The following is a 26,035-nucleotide window of genomic DNA, read 5'->3' as shown; positions in this document are numbered from 1 at the left end:
CTCCCACCCACAGCTGCCCTGGAGCTGTCTCTCCCCCGGTGCCCTGGGCTGGGAGACTGACCAGGCATCAAAAAAGCACCAGCCCCATGCCAGCTCTGTTCCATGCCGAACACGCCTGGTGTGTCCCCCTCGTCCCCCCGAGTGGAAATCCTCGCGAGCACCTCCCTGGCCTCCCCCACGGGCGAGGGGGACCGGACGGCCGCCTCAGCCCCGCGCCGCCCCCCAGCCCTGAGGACCCTCACCTACCCCCGGGAGTCTGGGAACAACGCTCCCCCTCCCAAGCTGCCAAACCCCAGGGGCAGCGCCCTCAAAGCTGAGGGGGGAACCCTTACCCCTCTGCCCCTTCCTTCCCACCCCCACCAGTGACCCCTCACACACCGCTCCCCCCCGACCCCTCACGGGGGCTGCCGGGGGGGCGCACGCGCGCGGGCAGCCCGGGGGAAGGGGGGGGGGGCGGCGCGCACGCACGCAGCACGCACGCGCTCGCGGGGGGGGGGGCTAGGGGGGAAGCGGGGGGGGAGAACGGGACGCCCCGCGCACGCGCAGAGGCGCCCCCGCCCGCCCGCCCGCCGCCGGCGCAGCCGCCCCCGCCGCCGCCGCCGCCGCTCCCGCTCCGCCGCCGCGGCCCCCGCCCCGAGCGCCCCCGCCCTGAGCGCCCCCGCCGCGCCTCACGCCGCTGCTGCTCCGTCGGTTCGCGGCGCGCCCGCTCGCCCGCCCCTGGCCGCGGCGCTGCCCACCGCCCGCCGCGCCGGAGCCCGCGGCGCGCCGCCCATGCGAGACCCCCGCGGCCCGGGCAGCGCGCAGCGACCCCCGGCCGGGCCAGGCATGTGAAGATGTCAGTGGGCTGTGCATGCCCTGGTGAGTGGCGCGGCGCGGGGGCTGTCCCTGGGGCAGGGGTCCCTGCGGCACTGGGGCTGGATGGTGGGCTGGGGCCACTTGTGGGGTGGGGGCCGCTGTGGTGTCGGTGTTGGGGTCTGGCTCCACAAAGAATGGGGGCTGGTTATGAGGCTGTGGTCCCCTCTGCATTGGTGCTGGTGTCCTGCTATGGGACTGGGGTCTCCATGGCATTGGTGCTGGGGTCTGGCCGTAGGGCTGAGGTCCCCGAGGCATTGGTGCTGGGGTTCCCATGGTATTGCTGCTGGAATCTCGCTGTAGGGCTGGGATTCCCATGCCATTGATGGTGGGGTCTGGCTGTCGGGCTGGGGTTTGCATGGCACTGGTTCTCGGACCTGGGGCTGGGGTCTCTGGGGCATGGCTGCTGGGAGATGACTGTGAGACAGGGGACACTTCCATGTGGGTGCTGAGCTTTGGCCATGGGGCTAGGGTCTCCATGGCACTGGTAGTGGGGACCAGCTATGGGACTCAGCAAAGTGTGGGCACTGGAGTCCCAGCACTATGGTATGGCCATTGGGTCCAGCCTTGGGAATGGGTTCCCCATGGTATGGGCTGTTACAGTCTAGCTGTAGGCTGAAGTCCCTAGGGCATGGACACTGGGGTCTGGTTGTGAGGCTGGAACCCCATGGCATGAATGCTGTGCATGGATCCTGAGGTCTGTTGGACCAAGAGGTCTAGGACCCTAGAGCACATGGGTGCCGATCCCAGCCCTGGGGCTGGGACCTCACAGGCAGGGTGCTGCAGAGGTGTTGGGTAGGCACACAGGTGGCACTGTGAGGAGTGACCCCAAAGTAGCCCTGTGGCTGGAGCTCTGTGGGGTGCACCTGGTCCCCACGTGGGCATGAGGCACAGTATCCCTGGAGGGGCTTGGCCATGCTGCTGGTGGCAAGGGTGCTGCATGCCCTGCCACCATGGCCATTGTGGGGTGTCTGCTCAGAGGCTTCTTCCTGGCTGTGGGCTGGTGAGGCTGCTGGAGTACATAGGAGGTGTGATGAGTTGGTGAGGTCTCAGCACCCAGGAGGGTGCTCCCAAAGGGATGCTTATCTGGACGCCCGGACTTGGGGGCAGGTTTGAGGCAGCTGGCCCAGCTGCATCAGCTGCTGCTGCATGCAGGATATCATTATGCCAGGAACAAGGCAGGGCAGGGGTCCCAAGGGGCTGCCAGAGCCTTCTCCAGCACCAGGTCCCCTTGGCCCTGGGCGGCGGACAGGGGGAGCCAAGTCCAGGGGGCCCTGCTGAAGGGACTCTGCCGTTTCCCTAGGCATCTGGCACTTGGGGTCCCTGCAGGGGGACAGTGGGGATGCTCCTCAGCCCAGCTTCTGTGACAGCATCCCTGTGGTCCCAAGAGAGCCTTCTGCCAGGCCAGGACCCCCATGCTGGGGGATTGCTGGGGGCAGTGGGACGCTGTGACAGCGCATGATCCCTGTGCATCCCCTGGGGCCACCTCTGTTGAGGGGTTTGTAGCTGGATCCCTGGGGTGGGGAAGGGGTTGCCCCTGCGTGGCAGCCCCCCACCCCTGTGCTGCCTGCGGCTTGCCACCGTGTTTCCATGAAGGCAGGCGGCCCCTTCCCCCATCCTCCTCCTCCATCTCCCACTGGAAGCTGCCAGAGCGCTGCTTCCTCAAGCAGAAAGTCACGTGAACCTCCCTGCGAGCCAGGCCGAGCAGCCACAGCACCCGCCCCGCAGGCACCCCGCACCGGGGGCACGACACCCCTCCTGACACCCCCAGCCTTGGCGGGGGTCCCGCCTCGGCGGGGCAAAGGCCAAGCCACAGCTAACGGTGGGGCCCTGTCACATCCCCCGGGAGCCGGCCCTGTGCCACCGGGAATGTCATCGCCATGTTGGTGGGCGCAAAGAGGGGGGTCCTCCCTCAGTGCGGTGATGAGGGGCCACGGGGTCACCCCGGACCTGGGAGCATCCCTGTGGACGGCTTCCTGTGCTGTGGCCCCCCCAACGCTGCTGCTGCTGCCCACTCCCCCGCGGCGGGGAGGACACGCGGGTGCGTGCAACGTGCGTGTGCCCCCCGCCTTTCCCCCGCTCCCCCGCTGGGGCTGGGTGGCACATCCAGAGCCTGCGCCCCCTCCCCCTTCCCCTCCCCGGACTGTTTATCGGAATATAGAAAAAACAAGCTCTGCCGCTGGCCTCCCGCCAGCCAGAAACATTTAATGAGCCGCTCTGCCCAGGCTGCTCTTCAGGGCTGCATTAACTTGGAGGAGTTTCCTGCTTGGGAGCTGCTGCTGCGGGGGGGTTGGCTGCCCCCCTTCGAAGTTGTGCCTTCTCAGGGGGCTTCGTATTCCTTGCCATCCCTGGGGTTGCATCCTGCCCCAGTGCACCTCTACTAGCACCCCTCTGGGGATGTTTCCTTGCTCCTTTCCTCCCTCCCTAAGAGCTTTGGGACGGGGAGGCTGTGCAGCTGGAAACCTGACGCAGTCCTTGTGCCAGAGAATGGTGTGGAGCTGCTGGGGCCAGTGAAGGGCTGGGGGGATTTTGGCCCCCACCCCAGATGTGGAGAGGTGAACAGGGAGAGTGTGGCAGGCTCAGAGAGGAGCTGGCGGAGGCCAGGGCGGCAGCTGCCCGGTGCTGGTGCCGGTGGTGCTGTGGCTTGGGCTGCTCTGCTCAGCCCTTTGCACCAGGCAGGGCTCGGCATCCAGACCTCAGCAGGGCCCTGACCCCTGGGGGCACTGCTCGCTCTCCCAGCATGCTCTGCACTTTCTTTCTTAATTATTTTTATTATTATCATTATTTTTCCCCCTGTAGTGATGGTGTCAGTGCAGAGAGGGAGGAGGGGAGCAGAGCGAAGCAGAGCTGTTCTCCCTCCCTGCAGGGCTGGCTCCAGCTTCATGGCAGGGAAGCAACTTTCCCAAGGTCAGCACCTTCCCTGGGATACCTTGCAAGGAGCCAGCCTGTGCGCCACTCGTCAGGAGGGAGAGCTTCCCAGCCCACATGCTCCGGGTCCCGGGATGGACGTGCCTGGCCAGGGCACGGCCCGCTGCCGTATCCCTCCCTTCTGCCAAGCTGGCGCCATGCGTCCCCCACCGTCACGAGGCCGAGCTGTGCCACATGCCTTCTGCGACAGATGCGCTGGGAGAGGGACAGCGGCGAGCGGGCTGAGTGCCGTGGCGGGGGGGTCAGGCAGCCCTGACCTGTGTTGGCTCTGCCTCCCAAATGCCCCTGGGACTACCTACCACCTTGGGGTGCACCTGGACCTGCTGGGGGCAGGAGCAGTGGGGGTTCCAAGGCTTCATCGAACACGTCTGTGTGCTCCTGTCCAGGCTCTCTTCATGTTACCAGCAGTGTTTGGATGGAACATGCCGCTAGCCCTGTCCCCCTCTGCAGCAAAGTGCCCACATGGTAGATGCTGTCTGTGCCATGTTGGCTGCCTGCACCTGGCACACTCCAACAAAGTCAGGACGGGGTTGTGGCTATGTGGTGCTCAGCAAAGTGATTTCTCAGAGTCTGGTTGCTGATGTGAGGTTGTGCCATCACAGCTTTCCTTAGGGCTGGTGCAAGCTCACCCAAGATTTGCCTGGAAAAATGTGGATGGGTTAGCTCTGTGCCAGTGGGCTCAGCACTGTTTGTCTGCGCAGGGCCCCGAGTTTATTCCAGAAATGTTATCTGCTCAGCTCAAACTGCTGTGAAAGCTACTCCTTGAGGAGTGAGTGAATGCCCCAGCAGAATGGGACCCCCGGGGCAGGGAGGACTTGTGGCCAGGAATGCACTGGCCAGGCAGCTGCATGCCCCCAGGCAGGGCAGGAGTCACAGCACAAGTGTCCCATGTCCTTCCCTTGCCTGTCAGCTCACTCGATTTGATGCCACCCTCTCCTCCCCTGCTCAGCTATAGGGTTGCCTAGCCATATGCATGTTTATTGTACACACAAGGCATGGGTCTGCGTGGTGTGCCAGCAGCATGCTGGGAGCACTCTTGAACAAGCATACCCGTGCTCAACAACCATTGGTGCGTCCTGGGGCACACACTGCACCGCCAGCACAGCCTGTGAGAGCCCCTGGCTCCGCGTGGGGTGACACTGGGCCTTTGGGGCCACCATTGTGCGTGGTGTGGATGCATCCCTGGGCCCGGGAGCAGCGGGTATGGGGGCAGCTCCCCGGGCGGTGGGTGCAGACAGGATGGGGCTGGGTGACCGTTATCAGCCTGCCCGCAGGCTGCGGCTGTGGTTTCCTGCCGGTGCCTGGGGGAGGGTGCTGGGGAGCAGGCAGGGCTGCCAGGCCCCACCTGGAGAGGGGGTGGCAGCCACTGTCTGCCCCTCTCCTGGGGTCTCTGCTGGGCAGGGTTGAGGTGGATGCAGCAGGGGTGATGCTGGCAGATTTTGGGGAGGTTCACTGCAGCTCATGGGGGTGTGGGAAAATGGGCTGTGCACTGGTGTGGGGTGTCTCCCTTGAGCAGGGGTGTGCTGGTGGGGGACTAGGACCCCTAAAGAGCTGTCAGACTGTCCCCTTGTTGCAAATTGCCCCCTTTCCTCCCAGGCAGGTCTCAGATCGGGGCGAACGTTAAACCCAGGGTGTAATCTCCCCCGTGGCAGGCGCTGGCCCCTGCCCAGACCTGCCCCACCCTGCCTCCGGGGTGGCCGATAACGCCCTGCCTGCACCCCTCTGCTGCCACTTTCCTAGGGGGCCCTGTGGGGCGTAGCTCCTGTCCTCACTTTGCAGGGTCTTGCTCTGCCCCTGGCTTTGTGGAACACAGGTCCCAGAGGTTTCCGTGCACCAAGGTGACACTGTCTGTGCCCAGGATGGCCCCACGGTGAGGGGGTGGTAGGCAAGGGGTGGGTTGGGGCCCCTGCTTTCTGCAGGAGCAGCAGCCTCGGCCCCCCTACTACACACTGAGGTGCTGGTGTTGTGAATGCAGCCGGGTTTCTGCAGCGCAGCCCAGGTGCAGATGGGACATGGTGCTTGCAGCCCAAGGCAGGCTAGGACGTTGGCAGTGCTTGGATACTATTTGATGAGCCTAGAGGGGCGGCAGCTCCCACCACCCCTGTTCTGCAGCAGCCGGTTGCTCCAACCTCTGCTCTGCTACTTGTATCCTCCTCCATCCGGGGCCCTGTGCAGCCTGGGGGGCTCCCCTCGAGGGCAGGGGTTGCCCCTGCCGACTGTGGGCAGCTACAGGGTAATGGGTGCCAGCTCTTGCCCACCCCAACTCCTGCCTCCCCATTGGTGAGAGCCCAAGGCAGCTTGTGGCATTGCAGGCACGCAGCTCTGCCGGGCATGGGGCAGGTCCAGGCGCCCCAACCTGCCTGCTCCAACCGGCCCAGGATGAGCCCGGGGCACCTGCGGGCAGGAGCAGGCAGGAGCACGGCAGCGGGAGTTCTCTCCCCACAGGGGATGGCAGTGCAGAGCTGCTGGAGGACCCTGGCATGGGGCAACAGTGCATGGAGTCAGGAATGGGTGTGCCTTTCGTGTATGGGGAGTGCCAGGCTGCCAAAAGTCCTTGCAGAGGGGCATTTCCCCGCCGAGGCTGGGGAGATGTCGTTGATGCTCCTCCCAGCTCGGTGCCCCTGCCAAATCCTCTGGGCAGCCACGGCATGCCGAGGCACCCTGCCTGCTGCCGGCGCGTGCGCGGCAGGAGGCTTGGACCATGGAAAAGTCTTCCCCTCCAAAATCCCAGGCTGTCCCCAAGTGGAGTGGATGGGGCTATATGTCGATCCCGACAGGAATTGAACCTGGAGCTGTGGGAGCTGCCTTCCCCATCCCATGGTGGCCGTGTCCCTGCTTGGCCTAGCTGGTGGGGAGGAGGCAGCCTCTAACAGGAAGGACACGCATGTTAGCAACGAAAACACAGCAGCGAGAGGAAGCAGAAGCGATGCATTATTGATGGAGCTATTTGATGCTGCTATATTCGGAGAGCTGCTCCAGAGTGTTCAGCAGCACCATGTTTGGGGTGGCAGGGGGGGTGGGCTCTGCTGGTGGAGAGTTACCTGCTTCAAGTCAACCATGTGCAACCCAGGCCCCAGGAGATGTCCCCTACTTTCTTCCAGAGGGGCTTCCAGCATGGGAGAGCACGGTGACATGTGGGTACCAGGAGTCCCTGGAGCTGCATTACCAAGTGTTGAGGACTGTGTTGTGATTTTCCTTGGAAGCAGCATTGCCTATCCCTTAGACGGGTGATGGTCTTCTTGCGGGACAGAGGGCAGGCACAGGATGCTGGGGCTGTGCAGCCATGCTGTGTGTCAACCCCTCCCTGCCGTGAGATCTCAGGCCGGGAAAGGGGCTGTAAAATGAACCATTCTTGTAACATGAGAGAATCCACCTGGAGCCTCCCGAGGAGCCTTAAAACCCTGCGGCTCTGGCAGGCTGGCCCCAGGCTGCTGCCAGAGGGGTTGGGGCTCACTGCTGCAAGCGGCTGTGCTGGGGCTGAGCTCTCGCAGGACACATGTTGCGATGTCTCAGGGACAGCATAGAAACACTATGTTGCGTTTCTCTGGTGCTGGTGCCATGGGGAAACCTCTTGCTAGAAGGATCTGCCAAAGCTTACTGCACCTTCCCCTTGGAGCCTGCGGTCAGCCCAGCGGTGATGTGGCCAACCCGGGTGGACATCCCATATGCTTTGGATGCCATGTGCTTTTGGGTCCTGCACCCTGCTGTAGTCTTTCTCTTCTTGTTCTGGAGGGGGTGGGCAGTGATACGAGCACTTGGTTGCTGCTTGTCCGGGGCTCACATACTCAGGTTATCTTCGTTATCCCCTGTGGGATGCTCAAGATGTGACTGTAACTTCCCACCCTGCCCTGGCAGCCAACTTTCCACCCAGCCCCTGGGCTTTCCTCCTGCATCTGGGTATCTGGAAGTGGTTCTGGTTTTGAAGGGTTAATCCCAGGAGTCCCCAGAATCTGCTGCCTGCCCGACATGACTCACTGTGTCGTTTCCAGCCTCCCCCAAACCTCGTCTCTGTAGAGAGGGAGCTGTGCCTTCTCTAGCCAAAAAAGGGAGCCCCTTCTGCCCCAGAACTCCCCCTTGATCTAGGCATGCATAGCTTTAGGGGGGAGAGAAGCCTCTTCTTGAGAAACAGGGAAGCAATGCATATTTCTGTTTGAAAGGTGGTAGGATTTGGGGGGATGGCTGTTGTGTTCCTGAAAGGGGGGCTCTGGGGTGTGTGCCGTGCTGCACTGCTGCAGGCTGCATCTGCGTGCGTGCGATGGCGCCCAGGTCTGGCTGCTATTTGGGCAAGTCCGTTAGGTTTGGAAGTGCCAGGCCAGTCCGTCCCCCAGTGCAAGCTGTGCTCTTTGCAGAGCTAGCAGATTTTTATTATTATTTTTTATGTAAGCGCGTGTCCATGTTCCTCTTCTACGCCTGTGCCTGCCGGGTCTCCGGCCAGGTGTTGGTGTGAGCATGCCCTGCCTCCTGCCCTGCTTGCCTGGGATCCCTCATGCACGCTCTGCAGGCACACCAAGTCGCAGCCACAGGGATCAGAGAGACCTGGGCATCCTTTGGCTACCCTAGTCCCTGCTGGGCTCTTCCCATCTGCCTGTCTGGGATGTATCCCTCTATTCACTCCTACTCCTGAGCTGCTGCTGGTTCCCTGCCTGAGACCTGCACCAGGCGTTGGATCAGGGCTGGACTTTGGGGAGACCAGGCAGGCATGGGGCCCTTGCTAAGGGAAGAGTGGAAGCTGGAATCTGGGGGATGCAGGGCCCTGTTGCAAAAACCTGTGTCGCCCTCTGCTCCCCCCGCACTGCGGGCGTGAGCACGTCGTGAGCAAGGGGCTCCCCCCACACAGTCACTGCCACACACGCTTCCCAGCTGCATCCCAGCCCTTCTGCTCTCCATCCAGCATCTATTTAATTATTAACTCGGCTATAACCATAAACAGCTGGGGCTGCTGCAGCCACGTGGACCAGTCCAGCGCTGTCGTCAGAGCTGAGCAGGGACACGTGAGCAGTCCCGAAGGGCTGCTGAGCCCCAGGATAAATTGCTCAGGGCATGTTTGCTGTGGATGCACCGGGCCGGGCAATGGGGTCTCCTCTCTGATCCCCCTGGCCATGGAACTGGTGCCAGGAGTCTCCAGTACAGGGACAAAATGCCTGTTTTTTCACTGTTTTGCAGTAGTGGTGTGGTGTTGAGTGCTGGTGGCTGGCTGTGCCTTGTGCATCCTTGAGTGGGAACGAGTGCAGGCAGACTGTATTTACTGACCTGTCTTGACCAGGAGGGGTGTGCCATCCTGGAGCTGTCACCGGCATTGCAGCCAGAGCAATTTTTTGGCCTAAGGACGGTGGGGTCAGCGTGCTGCAGCCCTATCTCACCTGGTGCCACACAGATTTGGGCTGACAGGGGGATGGGCAGTGGAGTGGCAGCATGCTGGGGCACTCACAGCATCCCCATGCACAGTTCTTGGGGCACCAACAGCATGGGCACCTCCAGCTGCACGTACCTTTAGCAGAGTAGGGTGTCAGAGAGGTTTTTGGGTTTACAGCGAGTTTTTCTCTGTGTTTTTCTGGGGTTTACATTGACTTTTCCTCTATTTAGCTATGTGTTCATGGAAAGTGGTGCTCACTGCAGGGTAGCCTGCGAGGGGAAATCATTATGGTATGATGGGCACCAGCATGGGGATGGATCCTCACTTGGCTGAGGGGGGATGGGGGTCAAGAACTGGGGGCATGTTGCCTGTCTGTCTTTGGTGCTGGTCCCAGCCAGCGGGGGCAGGGGGCTCCCCCTAGTCCTTAGGTGCAGGGCTCTGGGGGTACACAAGCACAGAGCAGAGGACACCCTCAAAACTTTGTGGCTGAGGTTTTGCATCCGCCATGTCTGCTCTGTCAGAGGGGCAAACGTGCTTGGCAGGACCTGACCGGTTGTGCCTGCATTACCCCAAGGCTGCTGTTGGGGAGGGGATGAGGTGTGGGCCTGGCCCTGCAAGCAAGGGGGTGTGGGAAGGTGTGTGTGCCCCAGGCATGGGTGCGCACCTGGCCAGGGCCGTGCCGGGAGGCATTTGGGAAGACGTGCAAGTGCATGCCAGCCCATCGGGGTGCACACCAGCCCACGTGTGCAAGGTGAGAGACACCAGCATGTGCATGTGTGTGCGCTGAGCCTGCTCTACCACCCGGAGCTGGGGGCTCTTGGGGCTTTGGGGGTCACAAGCTGGGCTCGAGGGTCCCAGTTCATGTCCCTGGTGCCCATGGGCTTGCCATCTGGGCTGGCAGCAGAGGTCTGTGGCAGTATGACTTACCAGGGCAGGAGCTGCAAGGGGCAGATGTGAGGCAGGAAGGGAATGGGGAAAATGGGATTTTTCATAATGGAGATTTTCATTATGAAAATTTTTTACAAAAATGAAAATTTTTGTAAAAATTCCTAATTGGAAGAGCTTGGAGTTTTGTCAAGGAAAGGACATCCGTGGGGTCTGAAGCCAATTGCAAACCGGCACATTTTACTTTTCATCCCCCCTCCCGAATGAACCGGTCGTATTTTTCTCTCCCTAAACTAGGGGAAAGGAAAACAAGTTTCGGAAAGAAAGAAAATCCCGAGAAACTTCAGACACCCCCAAACTAAGCTAAGGAGGAGGTCTGGTTTTTTATTGAAACTTTCGCGGTGTGGAAGGAATCCTTGCCCCGGCTGGTACCGAGCTCCTCAGCGGGACGCGGTTCCCGCATCCCCCCGTTCCGGGGACCGCCAGTACCGGCGCTGGGCGGGCGGGGGGGGGGGGAGGCAGCTCTTCGGGGACCCCCTTTCGGGCGCCACCCCCGGCCCTTGGGCCCCGGGGCGGCGCGGCGCGGGGGGAGCGGGCCCCGCCGCCGCCGCAGCCATTGTGGTCCCGGCCGCGGCGCAGACAAAGGAAGCGCCCCCGCCCCGCCCCGCGCCCCGCCCGCCCCGCCCCGCGGCGGCCCCGCGCCGCCCGCCCGCCGCCGCCGCGCCGCCGCCGGACCCCCGCCCGCCGCCGCGCCGTGAGTCACCCCGCCCCCCCGCGCCCCCCTTCCCCCCCGCGGAAGTTTCCCGGTGCCCCCCCCTCGGGTGGCGGCCCCGCTCGGGCGGCGGAGGTGAGGGCCGGGGTCCCGCCCGCGCCGCCCCCGCGCCTGCGAAGTTGTGCGCGGCCGCACCGCGCCGCCGCTCTCCGCCCGGCCCCCGTACGGCCCGGGGTCCCCGCGGCAGCCCCTTGCCCGCCCTCTGCTCCCCCCGCCCGGCTCTCCCCGTCTCCCGTTTCCCTGTCCCTCGCCGGCTCCCTTCTCCATCCTTACCCAGCTCTCCGGTCTCTCACCCCTACCCAGCTGCTCTGTGCATCCTTGGCCCCCCCAGCTCATTCCCTCCCCACCAACTCCCCTGCCTGTGCCCCCCCTGCCTGCCTATGCCCTCCCCGCCCGGCTCCCCTCTCCATCCACTAGGTCTTGTCTTAAGGAGCGGCACCCCCCAGCCCGCTGGGATGCTGCCGGCAGTCCCCATGCCCCGCCGTGCCCTGCTCCATCCCAGCCCGCAGCTCCCTTTGTTCTTCCCTCGGTTCCTTCCCCTGCCCGAGCCCCTTGACAGCTGCCCCGCGTCCTCCCGCGTCCCCCTGCGTGGGCTGTCATGGGGGCTGCTGGTATGGTGCCTGGCTCCATGAGCTGCTCACCCACCTCACCTCGCTGCCTGCTGCAACTTCATCCTTGCTCACAGCTCAGAGGGTCCCGCCAGCCTCCCATGGGTGCCTCCAAGGGAATAAAAGGTCCAAGGGGTGCAAACGCCTGTGGGCCACACACCTTCTCACAGGAGCTGCCCTCCCACGGGGGCCAGGCTCAGGGGGCCATGGGCACAGGGGGCTCATCCTCCCTGGCAGACAAAGCATTGGCTCAGCCCAGGGCAGCCAGAGCCGGAGGCCAGGGGCCAGGCTAGGGGTGGGAGCAGCATCTTTGGGAATGGGGAAAACTCAGCAGCTCCAGCTTAGGAATCGGCATGCACGCCAGAGCTGTGGAGGGGTGTCTTCACCGGGAGGGTGTTTCCCTGGAGCCCCCTCGGCAGAGTTGCTGTGGTAGGCTACCCTGATCTCAGGTGTCTGCCTGGGTGCTGATGTCCAGTGGTCTCTGCTAGCCCACCTGGGATGGGCAATAAGCACCCAGGGGTGGCACTATTGGGGTTCCCTTGGCTTGGGCAGCCCTCAATCACCTCGCTGCAGCCCTGGCTGGCAGAGGCCAGGCACCATGGCAGGAACCTGCCTCTACCTAAGCCAGTGCTGTAGCAGGAGCCCAAACCGGAGGTATCAGCCCATCCTGGGGTGAGGTGTGAGCAAAAAGCTCCAAGGTGGGGGGGGGGTCCCATAGAGAGTCACCTTCTGGGGCATGGAGCATGCACCCATCCCCCGCTGCAAACCCTCACCTGCCTCCTCCTCACCAGCAGAGTCTGAGCCTGCTTGAGAGTGCCCAGTAGGTCAGATAGGTGTGGGAGCAAACACCCCTTCCCAGGGTCTTCCCAGTTGTTCTCTGCCTGCTTTCAATAGCACCTTGTCCAAGCAGTTTTGCAGTGACTCCTCCAGTGCTTGTCAGGTATCTGGTCCTACTGTTTCTGTTTTAAGTATGGGTAAACGTCAGTGTCCGTGTTCCTTTTTAAAGCCTCAGGTTTTGGAGTGTTCTCTTTGTGGGGGAATTGTAGTTTTCACTGAAGTAGAACTGAATGTGATCTTTCTGTTCCTGATTTTGTAGAAAACCCAGGTCTGTGATCTGAGCAACCCTTAAAGACTGAGGAGAGAAGCGCTGAGCAGAACAACATGCAGGTTTTGTTACTTCAGAGAGAAAAAGTTGTGATCTAAGGGGGACAGGCTGGTGCTTGAAAGTTTGGTGATACAAAGGTTTTGGTGTCTTTTGATGGAGACTTTTCCCCTCACCAGCAGCAGGTCACAATCCATGTGAAATAGAAAAAAGACAGTGAAAAGCCCCAGAAGTTCACTTGGAGCAAAGGTGCTCTGGGCTGGGAACCTGGAGTCTCTTTCAGCTTCTTTTCAAAGAGCAGTGATACCTGGCATCCCCGAGCTTGCCCAGCCCATCGGTATGCTGGAACAGAGGGTGATGTGGACCAGCCGGGCCCAGGGCTCCTTCCCTGTCCCATGGCTATCAGGGTGCCAGCAACCCTTGTGGTCTCTCTCAGTGTGCCAGTCTTCTGTATGCTTGCAGCTCTGCACTGGCGTGAGCTTGAGGTCTGCATAAATAATATGAACTCCAGGTCCTGTGTGGTGGCAGAGCAGGACAGCACTTCTCCTGGTCCTTTCTCTTGGAAACCTGTCTTCTGAGTGACCCGAGTACAGAATGCTCCTGCTGTTGTTTGCTCTGTGTGCGTGTGTGTTTGTGGGTTGTGATGCTAGCTGCGATGAGGTTTGCTGCCCCGTGGGTTGTTGTTGTTTCGGGTGGAGTTGTAACCAGGGTTGCTTGGGTGAGAGGGTTTCCCCGGGGCTGTGCTGCGATGGTAAAGATAGTTTCTACAGAGTTGCGGTGCTGGGACTGGGTTGCTCGTGCCTCAGGAGCAGCAAGAAGGTGTGCTTGACCAGACCCTGCCCTTTTGCTCCCTGGGGTTTTGGCCCCATCCTGCACTGGTTGTCCAAAGCCCTGACACCAGTGGCAGCATGTGCTGCCAGTGCAGTGGTGCAGTGCAAGTCCAGCAACCACAGCATTTGCTCTGTCTCCAGCACTGCCAGCAGCCGACCTGTCCCTCACTCAGCCGCTCCCACATCACTCCTGAGGAGAGAGAAGTTCAGCCTCAGCAGGGGGGCAGGCTTGCCCTGGCAGCTCAAAGAGGCAATGGAGGTGCTTTGTGAGCTGCACTGGGCAGGTTCCCACCGTACTCTCACTGTGCCTTCCCTCCCTGGGCATCTGTGAGTGATACAGACTTTGGGGCAGCCACTGCAACCCCAGTGTCATGGTTTGCCCCCAGGCTCAAGCCACCCCAGCATGGCCAGCTGGATCCTCATGGCTGGAGTTATCCAGCTTTTTTACCCCCTCCGGAGCGGGCGCCTGGCCGGCTGCCAGGGCTGTGGGGCTCCACCTAGGAGGCAACATGGAGCAAGGCGGCTGTCTGGTGGCGGGGCTGCTGTCTCCGGAGACTACGCGTCCCAGCGTGCAGCGTTCGGCGCCGATGGCAGCGGCGGGGAGCGAGGTGGAGTGTTGCATCCCGGGATCGCAAATCTCCATGTGCCACGTGGGGGCTGACAGCCTCCTGCGCTCCGAGGCAGTGGCACTTGGCAGTCTTGCGGGTCTGGGGGATCGGTATGGAGCCCCCTCTGTCGGCATAGGGCAGACCTCAGCCTCTTGCTGCCACTTCCCTGCACTGTGGCTCTTGGCTCCAGCTCTCTGGGGCAGATTCTGTCCCTGTGGAGGGCTGCAACGAGCAGCAAGTCCAGAATCCCATGTAGAGCTGCGTAGTTTTACTCCACTGTGTACGTGGTGGGCAAGGAGGCGGGAGCAAGGAATGTTCTGTGAGGCCATCGGCATGGTTGCCTTTGACTGAATTTTTCTGTGCTGCTGCAGAGCCTAGAAAACCTTGCACGATGAAAACCCTAGTTTGTCTGGAGGCTTTTAATCATGGGATGCCGACAGGGTTTTTTTCCAGCCCCATGGCTCCCACACCATGTTGTTCGTTTGTGTGCCTGTGCTGTGCTGACTGCACGCTGAGGGATGAGAGCCCAGTCACTGCATGATGGCAGGGCCCCAGGGTGCAGGGGTCTGGGTGAGAGGGAAAGTGGCCAGAAATGTGAAAGGTGCGTTCCTGAGGCTGAAACCGGCAGTGTTTGATTATGGATCGTCTTTGAGACAGTGAACTGAAAGGAGTAATTAGGGACAGTGGGATATTTCCCTGAGAGTTGCAGGAAATGACTGCCTCGTGGTAAGTTGATAGTAGAGGAGCTGAAACTGGGTTATCTGTGGGATTGCATCTGGGGCTTGCAGCCTTGGACGTGATTCAATTTTCTGGCTGTTTTGCAATTGGCAGGGCGTGCTCTTCTCCCATTTTCCCTCCCGGAGAATTCCCCATCTATGTGTCTGAATCATCTGAGGGACAAAATGGGAAAGGGGAGACTGTTGCCATCCTTAGCGTGCTGCAGGGCAGTGTGGTCCCCCAGGGCCCCAGCTGAGGATGCCTTCCTGGGAGACCCGGGACTCCAGCAGTGCTGGGGCTGTGGGACTACTCTGAGCCTTGACCTGTAAATCCACATCCTGGCCAGCACTGCCTCGCAGCCTGCATCAAGATTGTCACTTTGTGATAACTAGCTGCAAGTAATTATTGCTTCTCTGGCTGTCCCCCTGAGTTTGTGAGGCAGCCTATAGAGAGGAGCACCCCTGGGTCCAGGTGCTTTGTGTGCTGCCGTGGGGGACTTTTGCACTAACACTGCAGGATGTGACCTGGAGCTGGGACACTGTGCACAACCACGTGGTACAGGCGGGGAAGCAGCTTGTGGTCCAGATAAGCTCCATGGCTGACTCAGATATGTAGCTTGGGAAAAGTGAGAGGGTAATCCCTGCACACAGCAGGGCAGGTGGCGATGCAGGTTTTGCCTCTGTATGGGTCAGGGCCAGGCGATGTGCTGGCCGGGTTCAGACTCTGGATGCTGCTGAGTCCATGGCACGTGGTCTTCTCCAAAAGTGGCATCTCGTCTTCCCTACACAGCCCGGCCTCCTGGGAGCTTCAGCTGCATCAGTTCTGCATTTTCAAAGCAAGTGGGCTTGCTGCAAGTTGAGACTGTCGCTGATAATGTCTCAGGTCATGCCTCTGTGTGTGCTGCCTGGGTTCCTGTGTGTTTAATAGCAGCATCAGGGTTTGCAATTGGCTTTGCTCCATTCCCCCTCCTCCAGAGAAGAGGAGAAAGAAGAGGTGAAGGCAGGCTTGTGGGGGCAGACCGGGGACTGCTCCATGTGCCTCTGCCTGTCCCAGTCACTCTGAATACTTCTCCGTGTTTGCCTCCCAGCCTTGCCAACTTCCTGGGCACCAGGCACTGTCACTGGGTAGAACCACGTGAATTATTTGAGTCGCTGCCCTGCACCCAGCCCCAGATAGCAGCCTCCTGGATAGCACCCTCCCACCAGACATGCCAGTGGGACTGGGAAGATGTACTTCTTGCCACTATCACCGCTCCCACACCCCAGCGAGGCAGCCCTGTGAAACAATGCCGCTATTTACACTTTAAAGCCTCGTTAGGCAGCCAGGAAGCAGGCACAGAGCATGCTGGGAAGCATTGGCTGCCTTTAGTGAAGGCTGGCCTCTCTTCTTCCCGGGCTGCTGGGAGGAGCAGGATGCTCCCTGGCTGAGCTGTAACCCTGTGGCCCCTTTCAAGCCCCGCTTCTTCATTTATTTTTATCATTTACGTTTTTAGCCTCTGCCTTGTTGCTGAGCTTTGCTGCTTGCACAGAGCAACACTGGCTGCCCAGCTGGGGTTGGCTCCTCTCTGGAATGGGGGGCACTGATTCCTACCAATGGCCACAGGTGTAGGAGTGAGATGTTGACGCTGCTTTGCCTTTGTCCTCAGCAGTTCTTTGCTCTTTACAGGCAAGCTGAAGTGAAAAGAGTTCAAGCAGGGGCTTTTCTTCCTGTTCTGCAGGAACAGGCAGGCAGCTGGCGCTGGTCTCAGCTCACTGTGTCCTACTGCCTCCTGTCCATGTTGGCTCTGCAAAGTGCCCACCGTGCTTTTGGTGCTTTGGGAATCCTGATGTTTCCCAGTTCTGGGGGCTTGGGTAGGGTTTGAGTCATTCCTGCTCTAGCAAACCCACTGGAAAATGCGCTAGAAGAGCTTTCCCCATGGGGCTGATAGCTCGCAGGCTGGGAACACAGAGGAGAAGACGTGGAGGGTTGGGCAGTGCTGGGCTGTACGTGAGTCATGGGTAGAGCACCTGCTTTCCCTCCCTGGGCACCTGCCTTCCTGGAGCTGTTTACTTGCCCAAGCTTTTGTGGTAGGTCCGTCCTGCCCACGACTGAGGACCTGGCCTTGCCAGAGGATGCTGAGGCAGGACATCACGGGGTTCCCTTCTCCTGCACCTCTGTGCTGAGGAGGAGCTGTGAGGCTGCCCACCTGTGCTGTCTGCCCAGACCTGCCTGGACCAGTAGCTCACCAGCTGCAGCATCAGCCTGATTTTTCCCCATGCTGAATGTTTTTGCAGTGCTGAGCTAGCACCAGGGGATAGCCATTGGAAGCATCTGCTGTTGGCTCAGGGTCCACAGGGGCATCACATGCTCAGCCACCGGGCAGCGTCCCTGTCTGCACCAAGCCTGCCCAGATCCTCTGTGCTCAAAGCAGGAAGCAGAGCAGGGTCATGTGGAAACACCAGCAGGGGCCAAGCACTGGGCTTGACTTGGGAAGGGCCACATCGTGGAGCTCTGGGTCACTTCATCCAGCTGGACAGGGCTTACAGGCAGCTGGAGCAGCATGAAGGGGAGAGGTGGTGATGGAGGGATCTCCCAGACCAGGCAGCATGACCCTTGTGTGAACAAAAGTTAGTTTGCTGCTGCTTTAAAGTATATATGTTATTTCATGTAAAGTGTGTACAGTGAATGTAGAATTTGGACAGCCTGTATCAAATCCTAAGGCTATTGTTAGCGTTGTTTTAAACCACTGAATCCAGTGACATATTTTACACTGCATTAAAAATAACGCTTGGTCAGGATGCCAGTGTTACTGAGGTCACAGACTCCATTCCTCTAGATCCTGAGATAGGTCACTCAGTGGAGCTCCAAAAGCAGGTCATGTCCATATTAACCTGCTAGGGAAGGCCCAGGATGGAAATGGATGCTTGGGTAGGAGTGGTGGCCTGGCTTATCTACTGTCCCACCTCCGGGAACAGGGAGCTAGGGAGGAGCAGGAGAAGCCAAATGAATGGAGAGTGATGTGTCTCCCTGGTCTCCCCACCCCAGGAAACCTTTCTGCTCCCTGAGAAAAAAGATGGGGACTGAGGACAGCAAGAAGCCTTGGGAACTTAATCCTCCCATCTCTCATCAGTGAATAAAAACAAAGAATTAAAGGATGAGACGTGCTGGGCCCAATTTTTTTCTCCTCCCCAAGGACAGGGTGACCAGAAACAAGCAGTTCTCCAGCCACTGCTGTCTCTGCCTAATGAATCAGTTTGTTTTCAACAGAAGACACACTTTTGGGAAGTTTCCTAAGCATTGAGTGCCTTCAACGTTGTGTTGTTTGCTGAAAGTGCGGAGGAAATGGAAATGCTCTGTTTCCAGTACAGTTTGGGTTGAATTATCATTTCCATTAGGTACAAGTTGATGCGGATAAAGCAGAAAGCAAAAATTCCCCCACAGCACCGACCGACCAGCATCGACCTCCCTTTTAAAATTTTTTTTATGAAAACATTAGGTAAGAGCAAGGGGCCAGTGTTGTTAGCAGCTGTATGAGAAATTGTGTCGTGCCCCACTTACCCTCACTGCAGGCGGGCAGGAGCTGGAGCTGTGAGCCATGTCTGAGTGGCTGGGCTGGCTCCAGCCCCATGGGACTGGTGCATCCTGGTGGGTGTTGGAGAGAAGCTGGATTCAGCTGCTGCAGGGAAACATGGTGAAAAGGCTCCAAGAAAACAAGAATCAAGGAGTAAAACGCAGATTTCCCCTGTTGCAAGTTGGATTTAATGCCGAGGAGGTGACCCCCTCTATTTTTGACCAGCCCTTGCTTGCTCAGCAGTGTATGCAATCCTTGTGACTGCTGACTTGGGGTCCCAGGAGGCTTTATAGGGGTGAAGGTGATGCCCTGGTCATTCTTCTGTGTTGGCTAATGGATTGCAACAAGCTGGACATCTCGGGTCCTGGTGCTGATGGCATCACTTTCCTTGACCTTGGTGCTTTTTTCTCCCCTCCTGTATCCGTCACAATTGAACTGCTGCTCCCATCCTGTCCCTGCACTGTTCCCCACAGCCTAGCTGTGCGTCAGAGCCCAGATGGGCAGCAGCGTGCCTGGTGCCTCCGGGACACTTCCCTCCACTGCTGGGCTTGCTTTCTCCAGTACTGGCTGGCAATCCTGGCAGTTTGTGGGCGTTGGGAAGTGCCCGTCCCAGGGCTGTGTGCGGGCGGGCAGCCGATGGGGATCCCGCCTTCGCCCCGATGCGGCCGGCTTCGGGGCCCCTGCCTGCAGCAGGGCGGGGGGAGACGTGCCCGTGCGCAGCGGGGCCGGCTGAGCCGGTGGAGCCAGAGCTGCCTGGCAGCTCGCCCACCGCTGCGCCCCATCCAGGTCAGCCTGTCTGCCCGCCTGCCTGCCGGGAGGGAGCCGCGTGCCTCGGCAGCGCCCGGGCACAGCGTGCTGGGTCCTGCCACCCGCGGGGTGTGCCGGGGCTCCCGCAGGCCTCGGGAGGGGTGCTGGCAGCTGCAGCTCCTGGGAACCTGCCCCTGCGGTGGGAGAGGGCTAGTGAGTGTAGGAGCCCCCTGCTTCCCCTTGGGAGCCTGGATGGGTCTGGCTGTGCCCAGCACGGCTGGATTCGACAAGCATCCCTCCCTGTCTCCCATTGGCAGGCCGGGGGGGTTGTCTCCAGGTTGCTTTCAGGGATGTTGCTGGTTTGCACACATCGTGTGCTCCTTTGCAGACCCCATCACACCCCATGGCCCTCCATGGGCTCCTTGTCCTTCGTTCTGGTGCTGCAGTGGGCATGAGGCTTTAGGGTGTTTTGATCACAGCTGGGGGCTGGTGTGTGGAATCTCTCTGTCCGCCTGGAGCTGGGTGGCCACTGGTCTGCCTGAGCGGCAGATGGTGGCTGCCTGGGGACCTGCCATCCGTCCCTCCGGGTGATTATTCACCCGTCACCATGACGATGGAAAGGTCAGCGAAAAGATCCCGTGTGATTCCCGGGTCGGTTGGTGGGATTAGGAGCAGCGCGGGAGGGAGGGCTATGGAGAGGATAGGGTCCAGCTATCCCCCCCTCTGGCTAATGAGCTGGACTTGTCCCCCTTGGGCACATCCCCAGAGCCCAGCCAGCTGAGAACTGACAAACTCTGGGCACCAGTGGGGAACCCCTTGCATGGGGCTGGGCTCTTCTGGCTGCTGATCCTGAGTTCAGCCCTGACGCTGTGAGTCCCATCCTGCAAAGGGGAGGCCTGGAGCTGTGTGTGGGGTGAAGGGGCTGGGCTGACACTGAGGGGAGCAGAGGAGGGATGGGATTGTGGTAACAGGGGCTTGGCTGGTCCTACATTCTTCTTCCTCCTCATAGCAGCAGCAGCAGCAGGATGCATCTCCTCACAGGGTGCCCCTGACTGACCTGTGTCCCCTCTCTTTACAGGCTGCTCCTCTAAGTCATTCAAGCTGTACTCGCCAAAGGAGCCCCCGAACGGCAACGCCTTCCCCCCTTTCCACCCAGGCACCATGCTGGATCGAGATGTGGGGTGAGCTGGTGTCCTGGGAGGGGTCTGCAAGGTTGCAGTCTGCACCCCAGGGTCTCTGTTATGCTTCCCAGCAGCATGCAGAAAGTGGGATGCTGGAGTTCAATTAGCACAAGGACAGAGAAGGGGCCGGAGCAGGCACAGGTGGTACTGGGTTGTACAAGAGTGATATTGGAATGAAGGAAGCCCCTAGGTCCTGAGCTCTCCAGGGCCAAGCCCTTTTCCAGACCAAGCCCTCGGGATGACTCTGGACAGGGAGCATTCCCAGCTTCTTCCAAAGCAGCCCCTTCTCCAATCTCTCCTGCTTGGCACCAGTCCCAGTTGCAGAGGAGTTGGGCACATCCCCAGCGAGCAGTGGGCCAGGTCCCAGGGGTGAAGCAGCCAGTGATGTGAGATCAGAGCCCAGTTTTGGGGTACAGGATGCCCCATGGGGCTGTCACATGTTGGTAGCCAGGGTGCAGCCTGCACTGTGCGTGGGGTCTCGCCTCCAGCGATCCTGATCACCTGCTGCTGTAGCCGGGGAAGGGGGAGCTGTGGTGGGAGATCCCCACTAAGACTGACCTGCCTGCATCTCTTTCCACCCCTAGACCTACTCCTATGTACCCACCAACGTACCTGGAGCCTGGAATTGGGTAAGCATGGGGGGCTGATGGGGATCCTGCGGGGAGGGGAACTTGTGCCTGTGGTGGGTGTGCTGAGCAGGGCCAGCACACTGCTGACTGGGACTTGTGGGGGGATTGCTTGGACTCTGCCAGCCCTGGAGACGCCGTGCGTATCCCCACCATGGGCTAAAGACCCCTCCCCACCCTGTGTCTGCCTTCCCCTCTGATGGCTTCCTGTGCTCTCTGGGCAGGAGGCACACGCCGTACGGGAACCAGACTGACTACAGGATATTTGAGCTCAACAAGCGGCTGCAGAACTGGACAGAGGTAGGGAGCTGGGGCAGCAAGGGGCAGACAGGGGTTGGAGGATGCTTCCAGGTGTGTGTTTTGAGGGTGGGGTCCTCTGTGCTGCCTGCCCTTATGAGCTGCCTTGGCTCTAGGAGGAATCCCCTTGGCTGCAGGGTGCTGTCCCACTGTGGAGATCCTCAAGCACCTTGTCCCATAAGGACTTACTAGCCCCATCTGCAAGCACTCATATTGGAGCGCAGCCCTCCACGGACTGAGCGCATGCCTACTGTGCCTGGCAGCCAGTGGCTGTCTATCTGTCTGTCTGTCTGTCTCTCCTCCCTATAAATTAAGTATCTCTCCACCATCCTCAGGAATGTGACAATCTGTGGTGGGACGCCTTCACCACAGAGTTCTTTGAGGATGACGCCATGCTAACAATCACTTTCTGCTTGGAGGATGGACCAAAGAGATACAGTGAGTACCAGCTTGAGCCCTCCTTCCTCAGGGCATTGCCCTCTGGCAGGAGAGAGTTGTGTGCTCAGGGGGATGTGGGCAGGGTGTTGGAGGTCAGCGGTCTTCAGCCAGCAGGGACAGGAGGAACCTCTTCATGTATGTCCCAAGGCACATCTGGGTGAGCCAGGTTTACTGACCTTGTTTTCCTCCTTCTGCTCCAGCGATCGGCCGGACTTTGATTCCCCGTTACTTCCGCAGCATCTTTGAAGGGGGGGCCACAGAGCTCTACTACGTGCTCAAGCACCCCAAGGAGTCCTTCCACAACAACTTTGTTTCGCTGGACTGTGACCAGTGCACCATGGTCACCCAGCACGGCAAGCCCATGTTCACCCAGGTACTGGCTGTGCCTACAGCTTCTGCTGTCCCTCACGTCTTGCTTTGGTGTGCCCTCGTGGTGGCTGTGGCCCCACAGGGCTCGTGGGTTTGGCTTGTGTTGAGTCTCCTGGGAGGCAGAGGCAAGCCACTGGGAGGGTGTCCAGAGTGCAGCAAATGGCTACTCAGGGAATCTGGGCTGGGGGAGGCTGGAGCAGCCTGTGCCTGACCCTATGCCCTGCCCAGGTATGTGTGGAGGGGCGGCTCTACCTGGAGTTCATGTTTGATGACATGATGAGGATAAAGACGTGGCATTTCAGCATCCGCCAGCATCGAGAGCTCATCCCCCGCAGCATCCTTGCCATGCATGTGAGTACAGCTCCAGGAGCTCCCCCAGGCACGAGTGACACTGCTGAGCTACTCAGGCTGCTGTGCAGGTTGGGGGGATGTCAACCTAGTCCCCCCATCACAGATCAGGGCACAGGATGCAGCTGAGCCATCTGTCCCTCTTGCTCCTAGGCACAGGATCCCCAGATGCTGGACCAGTTGTCCAAGAACATCACACGCTGTGGGCTCTCAAACTCCACACTCAACTACCTCCGAGTAAGCATGCCAGAAGAGGAGGGGATGCAGCTCTTGGCTGCCCTGGGGTGTGGGGAGACAGTGAGGCAGACTTTGAAAAAGGAGTCTTGCAGGGGTGCTACAGAGAACCATGGGTCAATGGGTCTGCCGTGTCCCACAGGCTCCCGGCGTGGCTTGGGTTGGTGCAGTGCAAATGGCTGCCTAACAGAGGGGTTTTTGCTGGGGCTCGGAGCATTGCGATCTAACCCCCTGTCTGTCTGCTCCCTGCAGCTCTGCGTAATCCTAGAACCAATGCAGGAGCTCATGTCACGGCACAAGACCTACAGCCTCAGTCCCCGGGACTGCCTCAAGACTTGCCTCTTCCAGAAGTGGCAGCGGATGGTCGCTCCACCTGGTGAGTTTCACACTGCCTGCTGTGCTGCCTTTGGGTCTCTGGGGCTGCCTGCTTGGGCCCTGCCCTCGGCACAGACTTCTCCCAAGCCCCAGAGCTGTTCTTGGCCTCGTTTTGTGAGGCTGGGGGTGGTGAGACAGGCAGCTGGCTTCCTTCTTCCTTCCCACTGGGGCAGAGCACGGCTGCGGGCAGCCAGTGCTCCCTGCCTGGGGGCTGCCAGCTGTTTGTAGAAAGCAAAGCAGGGATGGAAATTTTCTCGCTGCCTCTCCTGTCCCCTGCACCGGGAGGACAGCAGAGCTGTGGAGGCGAGTAGGGTGGTGATGCTGCCCAGAGGGGAGAAGTGGTCCTTGCAGAGGTGGGGTTTGTAGAAAAGAGTTTGGGACTGACCATATATGTCTCCATCCTCCACCAGCGGAGCCAGCACGGCAGCAGCCCAGCAAGCGCCGGAAAAGGAAGATGTCGGGGGGCAGCACCATGAGCTCTGGCGGGGGAAACACCAACAACAGCAACAGCAAGAAGAAGAGCCCAGCCAGCACCTTTGCCCTGTCCAGTCAGGTACCTGTAAGCATCCCGTTTCCATTCTCTCTTCCTTCCTGGGGGTGGAGGGGAGGGTTCTCTGCCCCGGCCCCTGGGAGTTGCTAGGGGGAGACCCCCAGGGACTGCCTGTCCAAGCACCCCCAGCTCTTTCCATGTGATGGGAAGAAGAAGGAATGGGTGTCCCAGCTGCCTTCCGTAGCTCCTTTGTGCTCCTCCAAGGGAGTGAGGATGTGGTGTTCCCCACAGTGCCTGAGCTTGGGACCTGTGGAGGAGATGAGGAAGTGGCCCTGCAGCTGGGGAAAGGGGCTGCAGTGTTGAGGGTGAGATTGGCGGCCCAGGCTCCCCCCACCTCGATTATGTTTCGGGACCGTCTCCCCTTTCAGGATGTGATGGTGGTAGGCGAGCCCACGTTGATGGGGGGGGAGTTTGGGGACGAGGACGAGCGGCTCATCACCCGGCTGGAGAACACGCAGTTTGACGCCGCCAACGGCATCGACGACGAGGACAGCTTCAACAACTCGCCGGCGCTGGGGGCCAACAGCCCCTGGAACAGCAAACCGCCCTCCAGCCAGGAGAGCAAGTCAGAGAACCCCACGTCACAGGCGTCGCAGTAACAGCCCCCCTGCCGCCCCGTGGACTCAGTCCCAACCAATCTACCTGTACATTTGCAACGGAGAGTGACTGGGAAGTGGCAAGGTCCCAGGGGCACTCCGGCGCCGCGCGGATTATGGGGTGCACGGCCTGGGGCGCGTGCCAGGCAGGCAGCCCCCAGCCCTCTCTCCCCGCCGCCTCCCCGCACCCCCACGCCTGCCTCCACAACGGACCCCAGGGCAGGGGTGGGTTTCCGGGGCCATAGCTTCGTTATTCCCCCTTCTCTTTTCCTCCCTGCTTCTTGCCCAGAGAGCTTCTCATCCCCACCCCGATGTGCCCCACCCCTCCCTGCTGAGTGGGGGGAATTAGGCGGGAGGTGTTAGCAGCAGCTGGCATTACCAGATGCCACGTGTCGGGGTTTGGCACAGCCCCGAGACCCTCCTCCTGCCCGGGTTCTATGGCTGGTGTTTGCTGAGCAGCCACCTGCAGCAGGGTTGCACATCCCCAGTCCAGCCTCGGGCTAGGTGAGGGGGGGGAGCAGTGATGGAAACCCGTCCTTATGCCTCGGGTTCTGCCACAGAACCTCCTCCGGCTGGCGTCAGATCCTGCAGCGCTGGGGTGGTGTTGAGGATAGGGCCCCATCGTATTTTCCCACTCTCCTGCACCCTCCTGTTCCCCTCGCTCCCCAGAGTGAAAGCGCAGCACGGCCATAGGGGGACTCTGTATATAGGAAGTGTGTGGCGGGGGGCCTGGAGGGACACGGAGGACCTGCAGCTCTGCTGGAGCAGCCAGTGCCCTTGCTCACTGCCTGCAGCCCCTGTGTTCCCCTCCACCCTGCGTGAGTCTGCCTGGGGCCCCTTTGCAAACCCTGGCTCCTGGTACCTCCTACTTTTGTCTTTTTTTAAGAAAAAAAAATAATATTATTAAAATTGTAAGTTTAAAAAAAAAAGAAAGAAAAAAAATGGGAAAAGCCCCCCTCAGCCCCCTTGCCAGTTCCCTCCTCCCTGTCTTGAACCCTCTCACCCTGTCCTGACTTTTGTACAGGCTTCTTCTCTTGGAAGTCTCATTTTATATCCAGTTCGGAGAGCTTCAAACCAAGGAGAGACTTTGCAGACTTCCTTTCTAATCCCTCCAGGGGTCGGGGGGATCAGCCCCCCACCTCCCTCCTCAATGTAAATCTTGTGTGCTGTTGTCCCCACTCCCCCCCTCGGGTTCGTGTACCTCGTGCTTGTACATTTCCGCGCTGTAGACAGTGTGTACGATACTGTTCTTTCAATGTGTTATCACTAGAGCAGGTGCCTCCATTGATGTTAGGGGAAACGATGAGAAAAATAATAATTTTGGGGGTTTTTTTTGGTTTAAAAAAAAAAAAAAAAAGAAAAAAAGAAACCCTTCCAAGGCTTCTTCCAAGGAGAAGATGGGAGGTGCCGGGGGAGGGTGTTTGTGCTAGCCAGTTCACCCCAGCAGCCTTGGAGGGAGGTTTTGGGGTGAGATGGGAGTCTGGGCTGTCCATGGGGGCCCCCTGGCATTTCCCAATGTGGGGTTGCAGCAAGTGCTGCCATGGGGGTGGCCAGAGTGGGAGGGACTGCCCTAGTGGGAGGGGTGTGAATGTGTGTAAGAGTGTGTGTGCGGGAGGTTTGTGTGTCTGTCTGCATGTGTAAGGGAGCCCAGGGCAGGCAGAGCAGCCCTGAAGTTTGAGGGAGAGGGTTGTGCACTCCATTCTCTCTGCCAGACTCGCCCCCAACTCCCTGACGGAGATCCCACAGTCCATGTCCCACTGCCCTGTGGGGCAGGGGCTTGGCAGGCAGCACTGAGGGGCTGTCCCTGCCCAGGGGCTCTGGCTGCAGCAGGGCTGCTGTGGGACTCTGCACTTGCCCACTCACGGCTGCGAGTGCAGGGGGTCACTGAGACAGGGTGGGGACCACCCTGTGTGTCTCCTCCTGCTGTCTCTGGGGCTGAGCAGGGAGATGGGAGTCCTTTGAGTCAGCCCTGGTCAAGCTGAAAATATCTGGAGAGATGCCTTTGTCGGCTCCAGGGCCCTTCCGTGGGCAGGCCGGAGGCAGAGGGCATGGCCTGTCAGACCCACAGC

The 26,035-nt window shown here is 60.1% G+C and overlaps 1 protein-coding gene across 2 annotated transcripts; it reads left to right on the top strand.

The window, feature by feature from the left end:
• The first annotated feature begins 779 nt into the window (after positions 1–779).
• On the top strand, positions 780–25,287 carry LDB1 (LIM domain binding 1). 2 transcript variants are annotated; one of them, XM_027908128.1, is made up of 11 exons: positions 780–858; positions 20,031–20,133; positions 20,718–20,762; positions 20,984–21,059; positions 21,392–21,494; positions 21,695–21,867; positions 22,092–22,214; positions 22,365–22,448; positions 22,698–22,821; positions 23,231–23,373; positions 23,739–25,287. In XM_027908128.1, the coding sequence occupies exons 1-11, from the start codon at positions 834–836 to the stop codon at positions 23,967–23,969; spliced, it is 1,230 nt and encodes a 409-aa protein (XP_027763929.1). In that variant the 5' UTR covers positions 780–833; the 3' UTR covers positions 23,970–25,287. The 2 variants fall into 2 exon arrangements, with proteins under 2 accessions (XP_027763929.1, XP_027763924.1); XM_027908123.1 differs by having other exon boundaries at positions 23,231–23,379.
• Positions 25,288–26,035: the final 748 nt, after the last annotated feature.

Source organism: Empidonax traillii, unplaced genomic scaffold (genome assembly GCF_003031625.1).
Source record: "Empidonax traillii isolate 1590-97213 ecotype Southwest subspecies unplaced genomic scaffold, ASM303162v1 scaffold27:size3997909, whole genome shotgun sequence".
Lineage (NCBI taxonomy): Eukaryota > Metazoa > Chordata > Aves > Passeriformes > Tyrannidae > Empidonax > Empidonax traillii.
The sequence above is the reverse complement of the archived record's forward strand: the minus strand, read 5'-3'. Positions and strand labels throughout refer to the sequence as shown.